Source organism: Geotrypetes seraphini, chromosome 4, assembly GCF_902459505.1.
Source record: "Geotrypetes seraphini chromosome 4, aGeoSer1.1, whole genome shotgun sequence".
In the NCBI taxonomy this organism is placed as follows: Eukaryota; Metazoa; Chordata; class Amphibia; order Gymnophiona; family Dermophiidae; genus Geotrypetes; species Geotrypetes seraphini.
The window spans coordinates 200522708-200548604 of record NC_047087.1 but is presented as its reverse complement, the minus strand read 5'-3'; the positions used below and the strand labels follow the sequence as shown (position 1 = coordinate 200548604).

The window sequence follows — 25897 nt, the reverse complement described above, 5'->3', positions numbered from 1 at the left end:
AATGAGGCACTAAAATAGTCACACAGAAACAATGGACAGGTTAATCCAGTTTTTCTATTTCATTCTTCTATTAGTAGGCTTGTTATGTCAATAGTAATAGAGATCTGTGATCTCTATACTTGTTAAATGACTTCACAACTTGAACTTTTAGCATTTTAGTCTAATTTAAATAGTGTGATTTTATTACAAATAGTATTTTGCTTAAAGTGAAAATATGCAATATGTTGCCTTACACCAAAATTCATGCATCCTAATTTATTTGTTTTTAATAGAATCTGTCTCTGAAGTTTCCTATTTTCCTGTATAATTGTACATTCCTTCTGAAAAATTTTGAAGTTGGTTGAAAACTTTTTTTCTGAGGTGATCCAATATGTGCAGTTTGAGGTGGTCATGCAACGGGAGAGCACCAGGCACCAAAGTGTAATGTGTGCTAATGCTTAATTGATCCCCCTTAAAAAGTGATCTTCATATCTTTCTGATATTGAAGTTTAGTTATCCTCAGGTGAGTTTGGTAGAGACTTGATAGGACAAGGATGTGAGATGAAAAGGGCCGTTTATTAATTAATGTTGCGTTTCCAGGTCAAAATATGCAAGAAGGTGTTCTATTCTAATTCTTGTTTACCTACTCTCTGGTCAGATCACTGTTTGTTTTTACTATAAAATGGAAGGAAAAATAGTTTTCAATAACTCTAAGCAAATTAATTGTCAATTTAGAGAGAAATGAAAACCCAGTCTGTTTTGGGATAAAGTAGATGCTTTATTCACTGATGATATCTATCTTAGAAAATTGTGAGATAGTGATTCACCTTCAAGAAATAAGCCAAAGGATTTTGAATGAAATAACCCCTATTAAGATTCAAAGAAAAAGAAATAGGAAATTTGACCCTTGGTTTTCGAAGGAATTGTTAATGTTGGAAAAGAAATGGAAGAAATGTGTGTCTGAAGATGCTAGAAAGGCTTGGTGACAAGCTGTGCAAACCTATAAATTAAAACTGAAGAACTCTAGGAAAGAATATTATTTTGATTTTTTAGGTATAGATCTGAAGAAACTTTATAAATTATTTCATTTGACAAATATGGATGAAGTTATAGCTGGCAGAAGCTAGCTTACTTCATCCTCATCTTATTGTAGCAATGTGGTCTGTAATTACTCAGCTACCTCAATGTGTCAAATTTATCCTTGAAGTGATGTCCTGCAGATTGTTATTGGTCACAAACCTCTAATATAATAAGGTTAGGCACTAAGGGAGAAAGTATAAAACCAGCATCTGAACTTAGGCATCGGTAGGCGCCCTGCCGGTGCCTAAGGTAGTTGAAAAATGCCATTAGAAATGGCAAAAAAAGGCAAGGTTGAAGTGCCTACTGACGCTTAAATAAAAAGTGCCAGAATCTTGACTAGATAGCCACTTTAGGTTGCAGAATGCCAAAGTAGGGGTGGCCAATGCCGAAGTAGCTTTAGGTGTGCTAAAGTAGCTACCTAGCCACGATTAATGCCAAAATAGGCAGCTGAAATGTAGGTTCAGAAAACCCTGGCCTTAATGTCAACCGCAGGATCCTAAAACCTGACTGCAGTTGCCATAAGCTGATCGCAGCAGGGGAATTTATCCCCAGTCAACTGAACCGGCTATGGTGGACAGAAGACCCCCTCCCCTAATTGGCAGGGGGATGCACACCCCCTTTTGTCTGAGAACACCCCTCAAACCCCTGACACCCCCCCCGAACCCTCCAATATCCCACACGGACACCCACAATCCCTTTCCTTAAATGACAATCTGGCAGGAGGGATGCCCACTCCCTCCTTCTGGCAGGCCTGCCTCTGAAATGTCAGACCTTCCTCTTCCCGGTGCATCCTGGGATGTACTGGGAGGGGTTTAAGACTCTTTGGCCCAGGAGCCTAAGGCACCTTCCACCTGTTTCACCTTGGCCAATCAGAGCCTTAGACCTCACTGGGAAGGGGAAGGCCTGCCATTTTGAAGAGGCGGGCCTGCCAGCAAGAGGGAATAGGCATCCCTCCTGCTGGAGTGTCATTTAAGATATGGAGTGTTGAGGTTTCCGGTAGTTTGGAGTGGGGTGTTAGGGGATTTCTTAGGAAGGAGGGAGTAGGCATCCCTTCTGCTGATTTCTGATGTGAAGGGGTGTCAGGGAGGGGCGTCAGGCAGGAGGGGTATCCCTTCTGCCAATTGGGGGGGGGGGGGCGGCTTCTGTCCGCTGCAGCTGGCCAAGCTGATTGCGGCAGGGGAATTTCTCCCTGATCATCTTGAACCGGCAGGACTCCCTGCATCTGCGATCAGCTTATGGCAGCTGCAGTCTGGTTTTAGGATCCCGTGACAAAGATAGGCAGCTGAAATGTAGGCCAGGGTATTCTGGGCCTACATTTCAGCCACGTAGCTTTGCATAAATCAGGTGTGATTTTGTTACAGGCGCAATTGCATGATTATAGGCGGCTGCTTTTAAGGCAGCCACCAACATGGGTGCTGGTTACAAAATCCAGGAGTTAATTCTAAATTGTCTTTTCAGTTGTATTTTGGTCTCCATCCTTTTTAGTTATTCTGTCAGAATGGATTAATGGGTTTTTGAGGAATGGAAATTTTCCCAGGATAGGAGGTAAATAGTTTTGATCCCTACAGTGGTGTACCTAGTGTATTTGGCACCCGGCTCTGATCATTTTTAACACCCCTAACCTATATAAAATATTATTTTTAGTAATAATTGACGAGTCACATAGCAAGGGTGCACTTAGGAAAAGGCAGCAGCATCTAGTGCTCACTGCAGTGTTTAAGAACATCATTACACCCATTGTAAAACTAAACAAGCCAGATTAATACAGATCGATCCTTAACAGTCAATGCTAACAGAAATCATATCTTTTTCATACACACAGTATAGAATATAGAATAAGTAATCACGCCCAATATGGAATAAGTAATCACAAACTAAAAATAAAAATATATAAACAGAAGTTACTGAACTGCCAAGAAGCCAGACACTGCATGCAATGTAACGAAACAAACAATTTTATGTTCCCTAATACTGTGCAAAATATAAAGAGAGCAGATGTAAATTTGAAAAAATACCAATCACCACTTTACAATTTAACAAATGTAGAAATAAAACAAAAATGGAAAATAAGAAAATACAATTTTATTGAACTAATCCATTTTTCTGTTAGCTTTCAGAGGCCACTAATGCACAGTAAAACTGTCCCAAAACAAAGGAAGAGAATTGATGTGAAATGCAAATTCTAGTGCAATATGTCTAGTAGTACTGAACGGTAGGCTTTTGTCCCTGAACCTGCAAGTTGCTCCAGAAAGATGTCATACATCTTTCGACTCCACCTCCTTCCCAAAGGTGCCATGCTTCCCCAGTTTTCCTTTTTGCAGGCAAGTTGAGAAGGTGTCTTTCTAATCTGCTCTGTAGTTTTTACAAATATTTTCTGGAGGGGGGGGGGAGAGAGCATCTGAAGTTTGAGGCTTTTGTGCCCAGAGGTTTCCAGAGAAGATGCAGACTTGTGCAGTGGAAGTCTTGAGAACTTGGGCCAAACAGAATCCTAAGATACACTGGGGAGGGGAAAGGCCAATTTTAGACGACACAGGCAAGCCAGCTGAGAGGAGAGAGTCCGCATCCCTCCGTGCACCTATGTGGAGGTAAGAGGGAGGGGGTGTCGGAGGCAGGGGAAGCTTTCTATGGCAGTGGGGTCACTTGGCAGCGGAGAGAGTGGGCATCTCTTTTGCTGCAGGGGGTAGAAACATAGAAACATAGAAAGATGACGGCAGAAAAGGGCTATAGCCCATCAAGTCTGCCCACTCTACTGACCCACCCCACTAAGTCAGAGTGTTGCTCGACCCACGTAGAGATCCCAAGTGGATGTCCCATTTATTCTTAAAGTCGAGCACGCTAGTGGCCTTGATCACCTGCACCGGTAATTTGTTCCAGTGATCCACCACCCTTTCTGTGAAGAAATACTTCCTGGTGTCACCACCAAATCTCCCTCCTCTGAGTTTGAGCGGGTGCCCCCTTGTGACTGAAGGTCCCTTAGGAAAGAATATGTCGTTTTCCATCTCGATACGACCTGTGACGTACTTAAATGTCTCAATCATGTCACCCCTCTCCCTGCGCTCCTCTAGAGAGTAGAGCTGCAACTTGCCCAGTCTTTCCTCGTATGAGAGACCCTTGAGTCCGGAGCCCATCCTAGTGGCCATTCGCTGGACTGACTCAGCTCGAAGTACATCTTTACGGTAATGTGGCCTCCAGAATTGCACACAGTACTCCAGATGAGGTCTCACCATGGTTCTGTACAGTGGCATTATGACTTCAGGTTTACGGCTAACGAAGCTTCTATTGATACATCCCATCATTCGCCTTGCCTTAGATGAGGCCTTCTCTACCTGTTTGGCAGCCTTCATGTCTGCACTGATGATTACTCCCAAGTCCCATTCTTCTGAAGTCGTAGCTAGTGTTTCTCCATTTAAGGTGTATGTTCTGCATGGATTTCTGCTGCCGAGATGCATCACCTTACACTTCTTTGCGTTGAAGCCCAGCTGCCATGTTGAGGACCAGTTTTCCAACTCGATCAGATCCTGCGTCATACCATCCGTGAGATCGCTTTCACCTACTATATTACACAGTTTGGCGTCATCGGCAAACAGCGCTACTTTTCCCTGAAGCCCTCGGGTCAAGTCCCTTATGAATATGTTAAAAAGGGATGGTCCCAGGACTGAGCCCTGTGGCATTCCGCTAGTCACCTCCGATGTCTTAGAGAGGGTGCCATTGACCACCACCCTCTGAAGTCTTCCACTCAGCCAATCATTGACCCATGCATCGATTTCATCTTGTTTAATAGTCTACGGTGTGGGACACTGTCAAACGCTTTACTGAAATCCAAGTATACTATGTCCAGAGACTCTCCCGAGTCTAGCTTTCCTGTCACCCAGTCAAAGAAGCTGATAAGATTGGATTGGCATGACCTGCCCCTAGTGAATCCATGTTGACAGGGATCCCTCAGATTCCTCTCATCCAATATCGTGTCTAATTTCCCTTTAAGTAGAGTTTCCATGAGTTTACACACTATTGATGTGAGACTTACTGGTCTGTAATTCGCAGCCTCCGCTCTGCAACCCTTTTTGTGCAGAGGAACAACGTTGGCAGTTTTCCAGTCCAGGGGGACTCTCCCCGTACTTAGAGAGAGATTGAAGAGCATGGCTAACGGTTCCGCCAAGACATCGCATAGCTCTCTGAGCACTCTTGGGTGCAGATTGTCCGGTCCCATGGTTTTGTTCACCTTGAGTCTTGACAGTTCTCTGTAAACATCAGCTGGTGTGAACTCAAACTTCTGAAATGGGTCATCCATGCTTTGCTTTGCATCCAGCCGAGGCCCGTGCCCTGGTGCCTCGCAGGTAAAGACTGAACAGAAGTAATCATTCAGTAGTTCGGCTTTATCGGAGTCAGTTTCCACATAATTCCCATCTGGCATTCTAAGGCGTACTATCCCGTTTGTGTTCTTTTTCCTGTCGCTGATGTACCTGAAGAAGGATTTGTCCCCTTTCTTGATGTTCTTCGCTAGAGTTTCTTCCGTATGAAGTTTGGCCTCCCTGACTGCTGTTTTGACCGCTGCAGACTTTGTCCTGTATTCAATGTTTGCTTCTTTTTCCCCCATGCGTTTGTATGAGAGAAATGCTCTTTTCTTCTCCTTTGCGAGGTATGATACCTCATCTGTGAACCATTGGGGTTTCCTTTTTCTTTGTTGTTTGGTTACCGATTTTATGTAGCGGATAGTTGCCTCATGAAGGATCGATTTCAAGGTTGACCACATAGCTTCCACATTATCAGTTACTTCTTGAACCTGCAGCGTCTGGTAGACGAAATCTCCCATGCATGCGAAGTCAGTGCCCCTGAAATTGAGTACCCTTGTTTTTGTTTGTGATCTAGGGAAGCCTTTCTTAAGGTTAAACCGTACCATGTTATGGTCACTGGTGGCTAGCGTATCTCCCACCGAGACGTCCGAGACGCTTTCCCCATTCGTAAGTACCAGGTCCAGGATGGCCTGGGCTCTAGTACCAATTGTTTGAGCCGAACTCCCTTCATGGACATTAATATCCTCCTGCTAACACAAGTTGCCGCTGATACTGTGTTCCAGTCTACATCAGGCATGTTGAAGTCTCCTAATAGAACAGCCTCCCCCCGTAAGGTGATATTCTCAATGTCTTCAATTAATTCTGCGGGGGGGGGGGGGATTTTATTATTACATGTTTTATATGATAATGGACTATATGGGAGGGTGGGTTGGGATAGGGATGGGGATAAGAATTTGTGAGATGTGTTAATGATTATTTCTAAGTGATGTATTTATTGTTTATGTGATTGAATATATTTTAACACTTAATGTAATCTTGAAAATGAATAAAGAATATATTAAAAAAAAAAATTAATTCTGCATCCTTATCCTCCGATTGTCTCAGAGGTCTGTATACCACACCAAGGTACAGGCATTTTTCTCCACCTCTGGCCAAGTTTACCCAGATGGATTCCCCAGTATACTTGACATCTGTGATCCTGGTTGTCTTAATATTCTCTTTGATATAAAGTGCTACCCCACCACCTAACTTACCCTCTCTATCTTGTCTAATCAGGTTGTATCCTGGTATGGTTATATCCCACCCATGAGAGTCTGTGAACCATGTTTCGGATATTGCTACTACGTCTAGGTCTGCATTAACTATTTCTGTTTCTAGTTCTAGAAATTTATTCCCTAGGCTGTGTGCGTTAACATACATAGCTCTCCACTCTTTCTGTTTGCTAAGCTCCTGCTGTGAGCCACCCATTTGAGTCAAATTGTCTCCTAGCGATTCGTTTGCAGTAAGGGTACTTACCTCAGACCTAGAAGCGTAATGTTGGTTCGCTACATCTGGATTGTTACTTACTGCTCCGGTGTAAAAGTGGGTATCCACCCCTGACTTACCTAGTTTAAAGCCCTTCGAAGTAGGCGGGCTAGTCTGTTTCTGAAGACATTCTTACCTCTGTTGGTCAGGTGTAGTCCGTCTGGTCCCTGTAGTGTCTCTCCGTGATTCAGGAATCCGAAGTTCATCTCCTGGCACCATCGTTGTAGCCACTCATTCGTCTTCAGGATGCGTTCGTCCCTGTCCCTTCCTCTGCCCCTAACAGGAAGAATGGAAGAGAATACTACCTGTGCTCCTATCTGCTTCAGCTTCTTTCCCAGAGCTCCGAAGTCTCTAGCTATGTCCTCCAGGGTGTTCTTGGCAGTGTCATTCGTTCCGACGTGGATGAGCAGCATGGGGAAGTGGTCCTGGGGCCTGACAAGTCTATCGAGACAGGTCATTGTTTTGAGCCTGCTTTTTGTCTGAGTCAGAGAGTGTGTTGAGACTGGAAAATGCTTCTGCCACTCAGCTAGGATGAATCTGTAAAAAAAAACAACAAAAAATAACCCAGGTATTTTTGCATGATAAATGGTTGTGAGTAGCTATGAGCTCCAAGAATTTTAGCGCTGGTTGCACACCATTTCTATTTTTATCTTTGTTAACCTTGTTTGTTATACTTGTTACAGAGCAAAACAGATCTGAACTGTCAGGGATATTCCTCGTACCTCTCCTTTTTATGTCTTTCTTTAAGAGGATTCTACTCTCGTTACTTCTTAGTACCCAAGAAGACCGGAGGACTGAGACCCAATCTGGATCTCAGAGCTCTCAACAAATTTCTACTCAAGGAGAAATTCAAGATGCTATCCCTCGCCTTGCTTTATCCTCTCCTCAATCAAAACGACTGGCAATGCTCCCTGGATCTCAAGGAAGCCTACACACATATCCCAATTCATCTGGCTTCCAGAAAATATCTTCATTTCCAGATCAATCACTGTCATTACCAATACAAGGTACTTCCCTTCGGCCTGGCATCTTCTCCCAGAGTATTCACGAACTGACTGATTGTAGTGGCCGCATCTCTCTGATCACACCGCCTTCAAGTCTTTCCTTACTTGGACTACTGGTTGATCAAGGCTGTTTCATCTCAGGAAGTGGTCCAAGCAACATCTTGGATAATTTATTTTCTTCAGATTCTGGGATTCGAAGTCAACTTTCTCAAATCACATCTACTTCCGACTCAGCATCTTCAGTTCATTGGGGCAATCCTAGACACCACTCTCATGAGAGCATTTCTTCCACCAGATCAACTTCAGACTCTCATCCATCTCTGTCAGCAATTTCTTCCTCTGCAAACCATCTCTGCCAGACACATAATGGTTCTTCTGGGCCACATGGCTTCAATTGTCCTTGTCACACCACTGGCAAGACTTCATCTGTACACTCCTCAGTGGACTCTGGCTTCCCAGTGATCTCAAGCGACGGATTGTCTTTCACAGCACATATCTGTGACATCGTCTCTTCTGCAGTCACTTCGATAGTGGCTGACCTCATCCAATCTTTCCAGAGGTCTCCTTTTTTACTCGCCCCCTCATCACAAGATCATCACTACAGACGTGTCTCTTTATGCCTGGGGGACACATATGGACGATCTGCAGGCTCAGGGTCTTTGGACTGCCAGAGAGTGTAAATTTAATTTCAAGTTTTATGCCATCAAGGCTCTTTACCATCTCCTCTTCCCTCAAGTACTCCTCCTTTGCACGGACAATCAAGTAGCAATGTCCTCCATCAACAAGCAAGGAGGCACGGGCTCTCTCCTGTTGTATCAGGAAGCCCAGAAAATCTGGTCTTGGGCGACAGTTCGCAATCTATTCTTAAAGGCTGTCTACATTCAAGGAGAGAAGAATTCACTAGCAGACAATCTCAGCATGATTCTTCAACCTCACGAATGGGCTCTCGACTCTGCAACTCTCCAGTCTGTATTTGCTCAATGGGGTGGACTTATTTGCAGCTCCTCACAATCACCAATTGCCCCAGTTTTGCTCCAGACTTTATTCTTCTCTCCGTCTGGTGGCAGATGCTTTTCTTCTGGATTGGACGGGTTGGTTTTTATATGCCTTCCCTCCACTTCCTCTCATGTTGCAAACGCTGCTCAAGCTCAAAAGGGAAGCAGCCGCCATGATTCTCATTTCTCCATGATGGCCCAGACAACATTGGTTCTCCCTTCTACTTCAACTCAGTTCCAGGGAGCCCATACTTCTTCCAGTATTTCCTATTCTGCTTACTCAGAATCAGGAATCGCTTCTACATCCCAACCTGCAGTCTCTACACCTGACAGCTTGGTTTCTCTCGAGCTGAGTTCGTCTCAAATTCTCCTCTCTCAGCCTTTCCGTCAGATTATTGATGCCTCCTGGAAACCAGCCACACAGCAATGTTACCAACAAAAGTGGACTCTGTTTTCTTCCTGGTGTCTTCTTCATAATCATGATCCAACTTTCTTGGCAGTGGAATTGGTATTGGATTATTTCCTTTCTCTGTCTGACTCTGGACTTAAATCTACATCCATTAGAGTCCATCTCGGTGCTATTACTGCTTACCATGAGCCAGTACTGGGAAAATCTCTTACTGCTCATCCTTTGGTCTCCAGATTCATGAAGGGGCTTTTCAGTGTGAAACCACCTCTCAAGCCTCCACCTGTCGTCTGGGACCTTAATGTGGTTCTTTCCTGTTTGATGAAGCCACCATTTGAACCAATGGCCACAGCTCATCTCAAGTTTCTTACCTGGAAAGTGGCATTCCTTATTGCTCACACCTCTGCCATGAGGGTCAGTGAGTTACAAACACTAGTAGCAGTTCCACCCTTCACAGTTTCCATCATGATAAGGTGGTTCTGTGTACACATCCAATGTTTCTTCCAAAAGTTGTCTCTGACTTTCATCTCAGTCAGTCGATTGTTCTACCAGTATTTTTTCCTAGGCCTCATTGTCTTCCTGGAGAAGCAGCCTTGGACTGTAAACGAGCTTTGGTTTATTACCTTGATCACACACAGTCTCACAGAACTTCTCCCCAACTTTTCATCTCATTTGATCCAAACAAGTTTGGGCATCCTGTTTCCAAGAGAACGATTTCCAACTCGCTAGCTGCCTGCATCTCGTTCTGCTATGCTCAGACTGGACTGGCACTGGAGAGTGGTATCACAGCCCATAAAGTTAGAGCTGTGGCAGCTTCTGTTGCTTTCCTTAGATAATTATAATAATAATAATTATTATTTATTTATATGCTGTCATACCGGGGAGGTTCTAAGCGCCTCACAGCATGAGAAAATCCACTCCCATTGAGGAAATCTGTAAAGCTGCCACCTGGTCCTCAGTTCATACCTTCACTGCTCACTACTGTCTGGAGTCATTCTCCAGAAAGGATGGGCACTTTGGCCAATCTGTATTACAAAATTTATTTTCTTAAAGGCCAACTCTCCCACTATCCCATTCTGTTAGCTTGGAGGTCACCCATCAGTGAGAATTGCTGCCTGCTTGTCCTGAGATAAAACACAGTTACTTACCGTAATAGATGTTATCCAGGGACAGCAGGCAGATATTCTCACATCCCACCCACCTCCCTGGGTTGGCTTCTTAGCTGGCTTATCTTAACTGAGAGATCGTGTGCCTACGTCGGGCGGGAAGGCACTCGCGCATGCGCGGTGCGGACTATCGAGAACTTTCCAAGTTCTTAAAGTGGCAATGCACTTTTAAAGTTTCCATACCGGGGCTCCGTTGGTGACATCAGCCATCAGTGAGAATATCTGCCTGCTGTTCCTGGATAACACCTGTTATGGTAAGTAACTGTGCTATCTGGACTGTCAGGGATATTCCCCGTACCTCTCCTTTTTATGTCTTTCTTTAAGAGCATTTTGCACTGCTTTAGGGCGAACTGAGGGAGCATGGCATAGCCCTCTGGAAAGGAGGTGGAGTCGGAAGATGTGTAACATCCTTCTGCAGCAACTTGCAGGGTTCAGGGACAAAACCTTACCATTCAGGACTACTAGACACATCTATAAGAAAGATTATCAAGGTAAGAACCTAATCTTTCTTTCCATTGTCAGTCATTACTGTACCTTTAAGAAAAATATAGAGTAATTGCTAGATTTTCTATTTAGGTGTAATAAAAATGGAAGAAGTGTGTATCAGAACCATATACATGACCCATTTATCCCAAGAAACTGGATCCACAAAAGATATTTTTGTAGTCTGAGCATTTGTCATATACTAATACAGTTTTCCTTATTGAAGACATGCTTCTTTGTATTTACTTTGATCTGATTTGGTGGAGGTTTGTTTCTGCCACTCCTTATCAGAACCACTCTATTAGGTTACTTGAAAAGTTAACTGTTTTTACTTGGCAAATAATCTAGGCTGCTTGTTAACTTATTTCATACTTTTGTTTATTTTTTGCACTCTTCTTAGGATTTCAGGATCTTTTGGAAGATGATTCTTGCTGTATTAAGCATTTTTTCTGCCAAATAAGCAGCATCTGTTTAATGAGAAAGGCACTTGAATGGCAAATCATGACAATGACTCTGAAGCCTAAAAGAACTGATGAGTGCCTCATTCTCCAGCGACCGATCAAAAAAGATGGTATAACTTCTATCCCAATCCTTTCCCATTGCAGCATTATGCATATAAAAGACTTATTATGAACAAATCTAACTAGATTAACAAGAAATGCAAAATTCTGTTTATATAAATTTTTCACATTAGCTGAAGAAAAATAGCATTCTTCTATAAATGTTACCATGGTTTTGCTTAAATTTTGTATAGATAGTTACATACTTATTTTCCATCTTTTCTCCTCCCTTTTTGTTTTTCTGTGCCCAGTGTTTACAGTGGGAGGTGAAGCATGCAGGTCTTGGCAGAACACCACAAAACTCACAGCACAGTAATTATGTGATGTAACCCTTTTTTTTTTTTTTTTTTACATAAAGGTTCCTAGCACGATCGGGAATTCAGTTCAGCAGAAAGAAGAGATAACAGCTCTGTGAAGGATCATCCAGACGTCTGAAAAAGTTTTTATCTTAGGTATAGCTTTCAGCAAAGTCTTGGAGTACTCTGCATGGACCTCTAAAGTTGCTTTTTATTACTGCTCAACAGTCAAAGGACATCAAGAGCAGAGGTGCTGGTGTTTGGAAAGTTTTCTTTTGGCTTTGTTTTCATTTATGTGCTCTTTCGCTGACTGGATTGCTCTCATCACTGTTGCAAAATGACAGAAGGATTTTAATCACCACCTTTTCGCTGCTTTTAGATTCTGCTGGACTCAAACAATGAAATGATCTCCTTGCCCATTGGAACTGGAAGCTTTTTGTTATGTTAGAGCAGCTATATTTTATTAAAGAATGAGATGGAAGTTCAGTTATATTTGTAAAGACTGGATTCATTCCTTTTTGCACTTGTAATGTGTTTTTAACAATGCAGTTTTGTTTTGTTGCATTGGATCAATTATAATCTGATCTCTCCATGCTTCTTCATGCAAATATACTTTTAGCTCCTGTTCTACATTTATCCAAAAGTAAAATGATATTTTCTGATTTTTGATTTAACAAGGGTTGATCCAAGTGCAGAGGTCTCTGCATTATTCTTATCTGCAGAAGGCACCTGATGTGAAAGATTCTCTGAAAATCTGATTCTCTGCCTTTGAAACTGAATTTGAAGATGTCTTGGAAGAGAAATTATTTTTCAGTGGGGCGAGGTGGTGTGCAGGGAATGTTGATACCTCGCAGTACAACCTCTATAGCGCCCAGTAAAGGCCTCATCAATGAGCCAGGGCAGAACAGTTGCTTCCTTAACAGTGCACTGCAGGTAAGGAAATAGTTTTTTTAAATCTCTGTTTCTGTCATGAATATGTTGTTAGATTTCCTTCCTCTTCATGCTATGTGCATTTGACTTTTAAGAGAGATAGATGGATAACAGCTTCAACAGGCCAAAACATCTGTTTATAAAACTATATAGTCCCTTGGATTAGATGGAGATTTCCTGTAATTACTGCTTCTTTGGAGAGAGATTCCTTGGCTAATATGCCGTCATAACAATGTGAGAACCTGAAAATTGCTAACATATTGATATTTTATGCCTTGAATTGATATGTTTAAAAAAAAAAAATTATCTACATAATTAAATCATGAATAGTTAGAACTACTAAAGTAGATTATTGATAAGAGAGAAACTGGGTATTTAAGGACATATTGTAGGAACTAGATTTTATTGTATTAAATCAATTCTAGAATTGACCAAAGAATCACTCATATCTAATTCTATTATATTTAAGAAATTCAGTTCCTAATTGAAAATGAATGAGATCTTAATGATGCTTTAATTGTAAGCGCTTTAAACTTCGGCAGCTGAGCTGTCAGAGGAGCATCTCAATTTTTGTCATCATTTACATTACATTACATTAGGGATTTCTATTCCGCCATTACCTTGCAGTTCAAGGCGGATTACAAAAGAATTATCCAAGATGTATTACAACAAGAACTTACAAAAAAAAAAAAAAATTGGTCATTTTCAAACAGAGTAAGAAATGGGTAAGGTTATTTGTTTGGGGTAGTTGGCTTTAGTGAGAGGTGGAGTTTGAGACTTGCGGTATTATTTCTTTTTCAGAGTTTTCTTGAAGAGTATGGTCTTTATTTCTTTTCTAAAAGTCTTGTAGTCGAGGGATGCCGTCAGTAGATTGGCGATTTGGTTGTCTAGTTTGGCTGCTTGAGTGGCCAGGAGGCCATCATATAGTTTTTTCCGTTTGACCTCCATAATTGGGGGGTATGAGAATGGGGTGTGAGTTTTCCTATGTCTGGTTGCGGTGTTATGGATGAGGCGGTTATTCAGGTAGTTTGGACTGTCTCCGTATAAAGTCTTAAATAGTAGGCAGTAGAATTTAAATTGTATTCTTGCTGGGATCGGAAGCCAGTGTGATTGGAGATATGCTTCTGTAATGTGATCATGTTTCTTTAATGAGTAGATGAGTCTTAGTGCTGTGTTTTGGATAGCTTGTAGTTGTTTTGTTATGGTTGTAGGGCATGGGAGGTAGAGGATATTACAGTAGTCAAGTAAGCCTAGTATTAAGGACTGAACTATGAGCTGGAATTGAGTTTTTTCAAAGAATTTCCGAACTTGTCTTTAGTTTCTCATGACTAAGAATGATTTTTGTATTGTTTTATTGATTTGTGGTTGCATGGTGCAGCATCTGTCAATAGTTATTCCTAGCAGTTTTAGGGTGGTTTGTATGGGGTAGTTGATTGCGTTGATTTCAATGTTGGTTATGGTTGGTATTTTGTTGTTTTCTAGGAGGATGAATTTCGTTTTATCTGGGTTCAATTTCAGTTTGTAATCTTTCATCCAGGTTGCTGTTGATTTTAGTGTTTGGTATATTGTGTTCGTCATGGAGAGTTCAGGTTGATCGAAGAGTATGAGAATGGTAATGTCATCGGCATAGCTGTAGGAGGTTATGCCTTGTTTGTCCAGGTGAGAGCTGAGGGAGGCTGTATAGAGTTGTCCCTTAACTTTCTCAGCTGTGCCTGGAATCCACACATGATTTAGCCTTTTGTTGTCTTGCAAATGTGGAATTCAGTCTCTCTTTATCTATATCTAGGGGGTAATTCTTTTATTGGGTGTCTCCATTTAAGTACTCCAAGGCCATGTGATAGGGGGTCTGTTCTGTAATGGACGTACGCTGCTTATACCATATGTCAGACAGTATCTAAATAATTCAGGGATGCATATAATGTAATGTTTTTCTACATTGCCCTCATAAATGGGAATAATGTTTATATCCTACCTTGTATATGGTCTCCTTGGATATGCCCACTATGTAAATTAAGTGGGTGTTTACAGAATAGTGCTTATGTAGATAATTGACATTTATACAGTGGTATGCAAAAGTTCAGAACCACTTGTGAATTTTACATTTTTAAACTTTCTGACCTTTTATTTTAATTTTGTTGTTGAACCAATAGATATGTCTGTGTACCATATTTAAGAGATACATTTGGCTATTAGAATCAACTTTTCAATATCACTTATTTCTAATTTTACAATTTTGTTGATACTAGAACATAGCTACTGGATCGAGATTGTCCAATTAGCACGCATTAATTTCTGACCAGTCAGGAGGCTGCTTTCATTAGACAATCACAGTCCAGACATCAAGGTAACAGAGCAGCTATAAAAAGCACTGGATTTTCTGCAACAACCATGAACAAGACTCGGAACCTGACATTGGAGGAGCGTGTTCATGTGTCAGTGATGAGCAAGGAAGGATTTTTGTGTAGCCAGATCACCAGCAAGTCGGCTGTAGTCACAGTATGGTAATAAAGATTGTACAAAAGAAGAAAGTGACAGGTTCAGTGGTAGACAAGCCTCAGTCCGGTTGTCCAAGTGCATCAAAATCATGCCAAGACCATGCACTTCGATGCAATTCATTGACCAATTGCAAGTTTATCTCACCTCATCTACTGCATGAGTGATCAGACAAGTGTCATGTCAGTGACAGCTCATCAGCTTTCATTGCTGGTGCCTGCAGTTTGGTCTGTGGGGTTGCAAAGCACGCAACAAGCCACTGATGACTGACATCCAAAGGTGCATCTGGATTGAGTTGATACAGAAGCACTCAAGCTGGACATGTGACATGTAGGAAAAGGTATTTTTCAGTGATGAAAGCACCTTCTACCTGTTTGATAGCCAGGCTGACACCTTTGTGAGGAGGTTTCCTGGAGAGGAGCTCAAGCATGAGTGCCTCAACCTCACTGTGAAGCATCCTTTGAAGGTCATGGTCTGGAGCAGCATAGCTGCCAGTGGCATTGGACATCTGCACATTGTCAATGGAATGGTCAGTGGGACCAAGTATATTATAATACTGCAAAAGTGCATGGTGCCATCAGTTCAGCAGCTGTTTCCAGGCCAGTTTCTGTTTCAAGATGACAACACATTTTGCCATCACTCCAAACAGGTGATCAACTGGAAGCATCAGAACAACATGAGTCCATCAACTGGCTTGCTTAATGTCCGGATCTGAATCTGATCGAAAACTTACATTCCATTCCATTCCATTCCCTGTCTGCTAGGAGAAAATTTCTTCCAGAGCCCTGGAAGAGCGGCTTACCTGTATGTGTAAAAGCATGGAAGGCCATGGAGCCCAAGAGACTCAAGGGGACTCAGCACTGCCTAGTAAAGCCTTTTCTCATGAATTTGTGAATTTGATATGGAGAGCTTATTTGGATAGCCAATATCCTCTTAGGAGGTCTGATAGTAAGCCAGGGGCCCCACAGGGGTGTGTGGGCTCCCAGGGCACATCTGCCCCAATTATAGAGGTTGGTCAGGATCCCACAGACCTTTCTGATAAGGACTCTGAAGATGAGCAGTCAGACTGTATGCCCTTGCTCTCACAGAGCAAGTTTTCCCTGCAGGGAGAAACAGGATCACAAATTGGGGCGAGTATGCAAGAAACAAGGGTGGTCATTGACCGAATGGAAGACCCTACAGTATGCCGGCTTTTCAAGCCTGCAGGGCTCTTAGAACTTATTACTGACTCTCTGCAAGAGTTACAATTAGACCTCCAGCAAGCACCATCTGCTCAATGTTTTATCTTGAGCAGAATAAGAGCACAGTCTACGACATCTCCCTAGCATCCTGATATGAGTGTTTTAGTAATGAAGCACTGGGATGCCCCTGAGGGCTCTATAAAAGTAACCAAAACAATGGAAAAGCTGTAACCTATGGCACAGAAGTGTCAGCAGATGTTAACTCAGCCTAAGGTGGATTCATTGGTGGCCCAGGTGACCAAGCGTACGTCCCTGCCAAGTGAGGGAGAGTATGGCGCAGTGGTTAAAGCTACAGCCTCAGCACCCTGGGGTTGGGTTTCAAACCCACGCTACTCCTTGTGACTCTGGGCAAGTCACTTAATCCCCCCATTGCCCCAGGTACATTAGATAGATTGTGAGCCCGGGATAGAAAGGAAAAATGCTTGAGTACCTGAATAAACTCATGTAAACTGTTCTGAGCTCTCCTGGGAGAACGGTATAGAAAATTGAATGAATAAATAAATAAATAGTATTAAAGGATACGCAATATCACAGAGTGGATATGATTCTGAAAAGGCAGTTTGAGGCGCTGACTTTAGGAATTAAAGCAGCTGCAGTGGCCTCTTTTGTGACATGTGCGTGTCATACCAAGATGCGTGGGTTTACTCTGTTAGATGGTGAGCTTTTGCCTCATCTTTTGGTAGCAGGGGTGGATTATGTGGCTTATGCTCTCTATAACATAATCAGGTTCATGAGTAAAGTCTCGGCTTATTCAATCTCAGCCCATAGAATGCTCTGGATCAGGTAATGGGCAGGAGACTCCACGTCTAAAACTACACTCAGCAGACTTCCCTTCAAAGGACAGCTGTTGTTCAGAAAGGGTCTGGACAATCTTGTGACCAGCATGACAGATTGTCGTCCAAAATCTCTACCTGACAGCAGACTAGTAACCACCAGAGGTTCTAATTTTCATGGATCCAGCCATTTTCATCAGTTCTCAAGAGGAGCCTAATCTCAGATATCCTATCAGGGATCAAGACAGAGCTCTACAGGAACAAGAAGAAACCAAGCTCTCGTCCCACTCCAGAATCCAAGAAAGTGCAATGACACCAGTGCTGCAGCCTTTCCCCTGAGGTTAGAAGGAAGATTTCGGAGTTTGCAGAGGCTTGGGTGTAGATCTCGTCAGACCATTGGGTCCTAGAGATCATTTGGGGAGGTTACAAGCTCAAGTTTGACCATCCCTTAACAGACTGGTTTGTGGACTCCCTGGCAGGGCGACCAAAGAAGACAACCAAAGTCTTAGCAACAGTGCAGAGACTAGTAGAGCTTCAGGCCATAGAGCCTATGCTGCCTGAAGAATCGGGCTCGTGCAGATACTTCATATACTTTATAGTGCACAAGAAGGGCTCAGAAAATCTTCTGAGCCTTTCTTGTGCATACTGGATCCTAACCAAGTCAATGCGGCTCTGAAAGTTCCACGCTTTTGCATGGAACGATATGGTTGGTCATCACAGAGGTAGCGCCAGGGGAATTTCTGGCTTTTCTAGACTTTATAGAAACCTACCTGCATATTCTCATATTTCTAGAGCACAGAAAGTTCTTAAGATTCCATATCTTGGTTAAACATTTCCAGTTCTTGGTGCTCCGTTTGATCTGGCAACAGCACTCTGCTCTTTCACCAAGTAGATAGTGGTGGTTGCTGCGCATTTCCTCAGAGGAGGATTACAAGTGCATCTGTACCTAGACAACTGGCTGATCAAAATCCTGTCATTCTTCTTGTAAGGAGAATGAGCCGTGAATCAAGTGGTCCAGGTCTTGCAAGAGCTAACTGGTTTCATCCCAGTCCCTGGAATACCTGGGAGTTCTATTCAACACAGCAGAAGGCCATGTTTATCTTCCAGAGGCATGCAGACAGAAGCTTTGCTCTCAGGTTATAGAGATAGAAAACATAGAAGCATAGAAACATGATGGTAGATAAAGGCCAAATGGCCCATCTAGTCTGCCCATTCGCAGTAACCATTATCTCTTTCTCTCTCTGAGAGATCCCACGTGCCTATCCTATGTGCCTAACCCACGCCCATCAGCTTGGCACTATCTCCAGGTACTAAACTCCATGGCAGCCACTGTAAATGTGGTTCCTTGGGCGAAAGCTCACATGCATCCCTTCAAAACTGCTTCTCAGTAGTCTCCACAAACGGATTCTCTTCAGATGACACTTGTGGACTCTGGAATCCCACGACAGCATGTCTTGGGGGCTGCATCCATAGTCGTTATTGAGAGGCATGCCCCTCCAGATAAGGTTATTTTGACAATGGGTGCCTGCCTGTTTGGCTGGTGAGATCATTGCAATGGGTGCCCAGGGGCGGTGGTTGACCTCCCAGAGAAAGTAGTCCATTAACAGGTTGGAGTTTCAGATTATTTGATTGGCTTTACAGAAGCTGGAGAAGAGTCTGGAGGAACAGATGGACCGAGTCTTCTCAGACAATGCTACAGTGGTGTGACATATGTCAATCACCAAGGAGGCATCAAAAAGTGCTGAGCTGCATGTGGAAGCCCATTTGTTGTTCCGATGGACAGAGCTCTATCTTCAAGCAATTTCTGCAGCAATGTAGTGGGAGTGGACAATGTCCAGGCTGATTATCTCAGCAGGAAGATGTTAGAATCAGGAGAGTGGACGTTATTTGCAAAAGTATTCCAAGCCATTGCTTGTTGCTGGGGATGCTCAACTTTCAACCTGATGGTACGGTAAGCAACAAGAAAGCAGAATGCTTCTTCAGTTGAAGATCTGAGCCCAGAAGCACAGGGCTGGATGCCCTAGTCTGCCTTGGCCAAAGAATGAGCTCTTGTACATGTTTCTTCCATGGCCTGTGATAGGGTGGATTCTCCACAGAATAGCAAGCCACACAGGAAGAGTGGTGCTTATGGCATCAGATTGGCCACACCATCTGTGGTATGTGGACTTGGTACGTCTATAGAGGGACAAAGGCCTCAGACTACAGATACATCTCGATCTTCTTTCTCAGTGCCCAGTGGTCATAGAAGATCCGGATTGCTTTGATCTTACGGCATAGCTTTTGAGTGTGTGGCATTGGATTACAAATGTAGTGCAGCATGTGGCATTAGAACAAAAAAGTAGTGTAGCTCTTGAGTGTGGGGCATTAGATCACAAATGCAGAGGTAGTTGTTGCTACTCTCATCATAGCCCCCCCCCAACAAAAAAAACCCAACAAAAACCTACTGTGGTCTCCACTTACGCTGAAGCATGGTAGACATTTTAGCACTGCTTCATGAAAGAAAAGGTGGAACCGTTTCGTGCTGGCTTTCCTCCAAGCAGGTCTCGACAAAGGCCTCTCAGTGGTGTCACTCAGGATCCAATTGGCAGGCCTCTTGTGCTTCAGATCTCTCTGGAGAAGGAGGAGGAGTTGAAAACCTAGAGTGGATTCCTTCTGCATGGCTTATAAGCATGGGGAGAATACCTTACTGTTCCAACAAACTTGTCCCAAGCTTTCTTGAATTCAGATACAATTTTTGTTTTCACCACATTTTATTGTCAAGGATAACGATATCCTAGTCATCATTCTTCGTTACTACCACCAAATCTAACTCAGCCTTTTCCATCACAATCTCTAAATCCAGATCCTTATTTCTCATACTTCCAGATGCTGCCCACCCTCCATTTCTATAGAAATGTTTTACTTTTCTGGAGGATTTATTCATACATCCCCAATAATTCTAGTTTAAAGTCCTCTTCAGTAGGTTGGCCAATCTAATGTGGAAGACACTTCATTCTAAGATAGATGGACCCCCATCTTTGCTCAGTAGCTCTTGGTCAAGGAAGCCTATGGTCAAGGAAGTCAAATTGTTTTCTGACACCATCTGCACAGCCACACATTCATCTCCAGAATGCAAGCTTCTCTGCTTTGGCCTTTACTTTTGACAGGAAGAATTTAAGAGAACACCACCTGTACACCCATTTGCCTCACTCTATCTCCTACAGCTATGAAGTCACTTTTGATATATTTGTTAGGGTTCTAGCAGTATCTATCATGCTGGCAGAGATGAGCAGCATTGGATAATGGTCATTAAGCTTGTTAAATCTCAGTAAACACGTTATATCTCCAAGCTTGGCACCAGTCAGCCAGCACTCCATTTAACATTGGAATTTGTACCCTTCAGAAGAAAATTTCCAACCTCAAGTACAGTTAACTTCTGAGTGATCACTGAGCTGGCAACTTTAGGGATTTTGAACTTTGACTTTTCTTGTTCCTGGGATGTTCTCATGTCCTCTACTTCTAAGACTGCCTACTGTTCTTCAGTATGACAGCAGTTTGAGTTGGGGGTGTCAATTCTGAAGGATCTGGAGATCTGTATTCAGATGTTTTCTTTCATCACGTATGTGCCTCTGCTGGAGATCTTTGATGCCTCCCAAAGCATTTCTTGTTGTCGCAGATGTTTTTTAAAATCTTTACCACTATCTCTCTGAGTTCCACTTCTTTCATGATGAGTTCCATCTGCAGACATCTTGCATGTGAAAGCAGCCCTTCACCTTGGATTATGTTGTTTTGTCTGGACAGAAGTGAAAGCTGTAATGAGGGAAGTAACTTTGGCGACACAATGTTTCCCTGCCATATTCACCTATTTTCACCTGTTGAAAATAAGAGAAAAAAACCTCCAAGGTCTCTACCATTTCTTCAGCTATTCTGTGAATCAAAAAATGCAGCTAGCCTAACATCTGAGATCTAATTCCCTGTTCTGATTTCCTATGCATATTTCTGCTTACTTCTTCTCACCTGTTATTCGATATATAGAGGTTAATCTTAACAGTTCAGAATTCACAAATGTGTTTTATATATCTGATGTGTAAAATCAAATGTATTTCTATTTTAGGCTAAACTACAAAATTCAGGAATATAAAGTTACAATTAAAATTATTTGTTAAATATATTAGGCAGAGCAATTAATGCAAAACATTTCTTCCATTTGCCTCAAGTTGCTATGTTCTCTGCAATACAATGAGTATCAAACAGTGAAATTGATTGTGATGTGATTGAAGAACTCTATCTAGGTGAATTGGAACCTAGCAGAACAGTTCAGATATACTGACAAGTTTAAACTAGATAAGAGGTGTGGCAGATGGAAGCTAATTGAATCATACTGCCACTAACAATAAACAACAGACAAAATGGAGAAACACAAAGTTGGGCAATGCAAACATATATACTATAGTTGCTTACAGCTGGCAATAAAAAGAAGGCACAATATTCAGAAAACTATATGATAGTTCATAACTTTATAGACTTGGAATGAGCAGAGGCACATTTGGATTTTGTGGTGGTTACAAAGATGTGATATAATAAGTAGCCTGACTAGGATCTAACTGTACCAGGTTATAATTTGTTTAATTTCACCATGCTGGACTGTTTATCCATTGCTACAGATGACTCAAAAAGTGCTACTGTGTCACAGATGAGTGGCTCACAGCAGAAACAGAGAGTATAGTCTAGCTGTTCCCAATATGGAGAATATTATAAATACTAGGTGTAATTATAGATACAAATTTAGCAGTGACATAAAACCTGCATGGCCTGTTGCTAATTAAAACTATCATCATTTAGGGAAATGCTCCTTGGGAAAACCAAGATTTCAAAATATCATGCATTATGTGACACACCTCAGGAAATCTGATGTTTCATGGGATGATCTAGCATCAAAAATGTTTGTAGAAGTTAAAAGTTTTTGGAGTTACATAATTGTATTCTTTGCAGAATGTTTGATTATTTTTCCCCTGTTTGGCAGGTTCTTTGGCATCTAGATATTTTCCGAAGGAGTTTTCGACAGCTAACAACACACAAATGTATGGGAGAATCCTGCATCTTTTGTGCTCTCAAGGTATGTACTTGAGTGTAGTAATCAATCTGTGGTTGAGATTAATGCTCCTTGACTGATTGTTCCTAGTTAGTTTCTCTTCACTGGTAAGGTAAATGTTGTAAAGTACTTGGCTGCTTCTCCATCATACAAGAAAATACAGGATTTCTCTCTGAGAATGTTTTTGCTTCTTTCTGCCCCATCCATCCATACACATTATACAGTATTTTTCGCTCCATAAGATGCACCTGACCATAAGACGCACCCTAGATTTAGAGAAGGAAAACAAGAAAAAACATTCTGAACCAAATTCTCCCTAACAGGCTCTGCACCCAACCCCACACTCCTTGCCAAGCTCTGCACCCTGTCCCCCCTCCCTACCAAGCTCTGTACCATGTCCCCCCTTTGGTGGTCTAGTGGCTGGCAGGCAGGTACGGACAGGGCAGGCAGGCCTAATGGCTGGCAACCAGGTAGGTAAAGGGCAGGCAGGCCTAGTGGCAGGCAGGCCCCAGCCTCACCCCCCTCCCCCGTGCTTATTTTTAATTCAGCAGGCCCCAGCCCCCCGTACCTAATTTCCTCCATACCTATTTTTAATTCAGTTGCCCCCCGTACCTAATTCCCCCGTACCTATTTTTAATTTGGCAGGCCCCGGCCCCCGTTAGCTTATCTCAATTCCACTGCCCTACCTTGCTGGGCGCGGCTCTGCTGTTGCCTTATCTCAATTCAACTGCCTTCCCTCACTGGACGCAGCTTCCTCCCCAGCGACAGAGCGGCGCTCAAGGTTGCCTGCCTGGTCGGCTGACGCGGTCGCCTGCTCGGTCCTCTGCTGCCTCCCACGCGAACTCAGTTCTCACGGGAAGCGGTGCGAGGCCAGGAAGGCAACCTTGTGTACCATTCTGCTGCTAGAGAAGAGGAGGCAGCCATGTAAGCCGTCCAGGCGGGCAGCCCTGTGCGCTGCTCTGCCGCCGGAAAGGCAGCCGCGTCCAGTGAGGGAGGACAGTGGAATTGACATAAGGCAACAGGGGGTGGGATAGGGTTTGGGTATTCGCTCCCTAAGATGCATCCTTATTTCCACCCCTTTTTTGGCAGTGGAAAAAGTGTCTCTTATGGAGTGAAAAATATGATATATTCTCAGCGGTAAAACTGTTACATGTTTACAATTCAGTTTGTCTTTCTAAAGTTCCATGAAAGTTTTTCAGAAGCTACTCACAGATATATTATTCTCTACAACTTGTTTAACCTGTATTTCTAGATAGCCAAGTAGAATGATTTGGCAACCACACTGCTTTACAGACATTTTTTTAATAGTTCATAGGACTTTTGCATTACTTAACAATCTTTATCGTAGCTTTCATAAACCTACAGTATGTGAATTTGATTTTTATTGTGATTGATATTTTCATCTATTTTATATATCTTCTTTTGGTCTATATTTTTATGTTTATGCTATGATGATTTTATTGTTTGCTTGTTATGTTAACGCTTTTTTTTTTTTTTTTGCAATTCTCTAGACATTTTCTTGAATAGTGAAACATAAATGACAATAAATAATCTGTTGTCCAGATATCAGTAGAATGTCAAAATAAAAAGCCATGGGTGATCCATATGATTTTGATAATGAAGGAAACTCAGTTAAAGGGAGAACTACAGTGTCTCCAAGAGCTTCTACCCATGAGGGAAGGGTTAGGACAGCTGTTGTAGTTGGTGATTTGATCATTAGGCATTTAGATAGCTGGGTGGGTGTGAGAATCACCTGGTCACTTGCCTGCCTGGTGTGAAGGTGGCAGACCTCACGCATCACTTTGATAGGATTTTAGATAGTGCTGGGGAGAGCCAGCTGTCTTGGTACATATAGGTACCAATGACATAAGAAAATGGGGGAGGGAGGTTCTGGAAGCCAAATTTAGGCTATTAGGTAGAAAGCTGAAATACAGATCCTCCAGGGTAGCATTTTCAGAAAAGCTCCCAGTTCCACGCGCAAGACCCGAGAGGCAGGCAGAGCTCTGAAGTCTCAATGTGTGGTTGAGACGATGGTGCAGGGATGAGGGATTTAGATTTGTTAGGAACTGGGCAACCTTCTGGGAAAAGGGGAGCTTGTTCCAAAAGGATGGACTTCACCTTTTTTTTTTTTTTTTTTAATTCTTTATTCATTTTATGTTTAACATCAAGTGCACAGAAAATAATGACAAATTGACTCCACCTTAACTGGGACAGAACCGGGCTGCTGGCACTAACATTTAAAAAGGAGATAGAGTAGCTTTTAAACTGAGATGCGGTCACCCAGGAGTGGATGGTTCAGTGTGAGGTATCCTTGAAGGATACTATTGAAACAGTATATTTAGGGTAGTCCCAGTAGAGAGGTTTCAGTAATGATGAAAGAAAGTCAGTAGCCTGTAGTTACAAGAAAAAAACACAATTTGAAGTGTCTTTATACAAATGCTAGAAGCCTAAAAAATAAACTAGGAGAGTTAGAGTGTATAGCACTGAACTATGAGGTAGGTGTAAAAGGTATCTCAGAGACCTTGTGAAAGGAGGACAATCAGTGGGACAAGGTATTACCTGGGTACAAATTATATCGCAGGGATAGAGTAGATCAAATTGGAGGGAGGGTTGTGCTATATGTCATAGAGGGAATTGAATCAAATAAACATTCTGCATGACATAAATAGCGTTGTAGAATTCATATGGATAGAAATCCATGTGTGAAGGGAAGGAATATAAAGGTAGGGTTATACTTCCGTACCCTGGGACAAAATGAGCAGGCAGATGATGAAATGTTTTCAGAGATTAGGAAAGCTGGAGAATTAGGCAATGGTATAATCCTGGGCGATTTCAATTACTATAGCAAAAAACAGGCCTGCTCCAAAAAGATAATTCAAACAGTGCTCCTAGCAGATGCCAAGACACCTAAATAAAAAAAGTGACGCAAAGGATCATTGGGAATACACAAAGGAGTGGAGAAAAAAACCTCAGTTATGCTTCATGGGTTTTGAGGTGAAAAAAACTCCACTCTCACTCCAGGACCCAATGATTCAATAATACACTTCCAAGTCTCATTCAAAATGGAGCTGTTTCAGATGACGCAGAAAAGCAACTTGCACCAGGAAAGCACTTGAAAGACACAACAGTACACCACTGCCAAGTCAGTAATATAAAGCCAGGACTTCTCTGTTCCCATTTAGGCGCGAACATCCAGCGCTCCTGCAAACAAATGCCAACTTTTAGCGCTTCTCAGGGCTGTCGCATGAAAGTACAGTTGTCCAGCACACCCAACTACCCCAACATTGACTGATTAAATGTTACATCAGGGAGGTAAAATTCCTTGACGTCATAAATGAGTGCTTCTTGGAGCAACTGGTCCAGGAAGAGGGGGAGCTATTTTAGATTTGGTCCTTAGTGGAATGCAGGAGTTAACTGTGTTGGGTCTACTGGGAAACAGTGATCTTAATTGCATAGGAAATCTACTACAGAGGCATTTAATTTTTGAAAGGGCGACTATGACTCTTTAATTTTCTCAGGGGCCTCTCATGAGGAACTTTGTCAAAAGCTTTCTGGAAATGTAGATATACTACATCAACCAGCTCACCTTTATCCACATGTTTAG

The 25897-nt window shown here is 42.5% G+C and overlaps 1 protein-coding gene across 13 annotated transcripts in view; it reads left to right on the top strand.

Moving 5' to 3' along the window:
• The window catches only part of USP54 (ubiquitin specific peptidase 54), a 312165-nt gene that overhangs the window by 126167 nt on the left and 160101 nt on the right, over nucleotides 1–25897 (top strand). For 12 of the 13 annotated variants that reach the window (XM_033941395.1, XM_033941394.1, XM_033941402.1 and 9 more), the window contains 3 exons: nucleotides 11330–11500; nucleotides 11848–12718; nucleotides 22225–22317. In XM_033941395.1, coding sequence (XP_033797286.1) covers nucleotides 12572–12718; nucleotides 22225–22317 — 240 coding nt within the window. In that variant the 5' untranslated portion in view covers nucleotides 11330–11500; nucleotides 11848–12571. The remainder of the gene's footprint in view (nucleotides 1–11329; nucleotides 11501–11847; nucleotides 12719–22224; nucleotides 22318–25897) is intronic. The other variant, XM_033941397.1, reaches the window with a different exon arrangement.